Source organism: Fulmarus glacialis, unplaced genomic scaffold (genome assembly GCF_000690835.1).
Source record: "Fulmarus glacialis isolate BGI_N327 unplaced genomic scaffold, ASM69083v1 scaffold18875, whole genome shotgun sequence".
NCBI lineage: Eukaryota > Metazoa > Chordata > Aves > Procellariiformes > Procellariidae > Fulmarus > Fulmarus glacialis.
Window position 1 is genome coordinate 2,830 of NW_009212524.1, and position 654 is coordinate 3,483.

Consider the following 654-nt stretch of genomic DNA (forward strand, 5'->3'; position numbering starts at 1 on the left):
CGCGGTGCGCCCCTCGCCCCCTCCAGCAGCCAGAGGGTCCAGTCCCACAGCAGCTCCGCAGTGGGACCAGTCCTGCAGAGCAGCAGCCCCCTGGGTCACCCTGGCTACTGCAGGCACTGCCTTGCACCGACCCCTTTATAGCGGCGTTCTGCCATCCCGCAGGTCCTGCCCTGCTCCCCCAGCCGGCGGCTGCCCCCGACATGCGCAGCTCTTGTGCAGCACCACGGAGCAGTACTCTCGACTGTTTTATCCTCATTCCTCATACCAACCTTGCTCCCTTAGCGTCCCCCACTCCGTGCCACAGTGATGCTCCGGAGAGGGCACCTGGACGCCCACTCTCACTTTGCCAGGAGGTAAGAGCACATGCCCCCCTACCGCGGGGACGGACCTGGGCCCCTCCAGGCTTTGGGTGGGGGCCAGCCACTCGGATTCCTCCAGGGACCGCAAGTAGGCGACGCTGGGGTCAGTGGAGGGGCAGCCGGGCACACAGGCCTTCATCAGCTTCTTGAAGCTGGCCTTCACCTGCCGCACGTCGAACACCTCGATGGGAACCACCTCCCAGTGCTGCAGCGGGTCCGGTTTCACCCCCTGAGGGAGGAGAGAATCAGCGCCGTCCAGAGAGACGCCCCGAGCAGACCCACCGCCACCCCTGTC

The 654-nt window shown here is 66.4% G+C and overlaps 1 protein-coding gene across 1 annotated transcript in view; it reads right to left on the minus strand.

The window, feature by feature from the left end:
* The window catches only part of LOC104076899 (myotubularin-related protein 5-like), a gene marked incomplete at both ends in the record, with an annotated part of 3,948 nt that overhangs the window by 2,825 nt on the left and 469 nt on the right, over positions 1–654 (minus strand). The window contains one exon of the mRNA XM_009577918.1: positions 376–588. Coding sequence (XP_009576213.1) covers positions 376–588 — 213 coding nt within the window. The remainder of the gene's footprint in view (positions 1–375; positions 589–654) is intronic.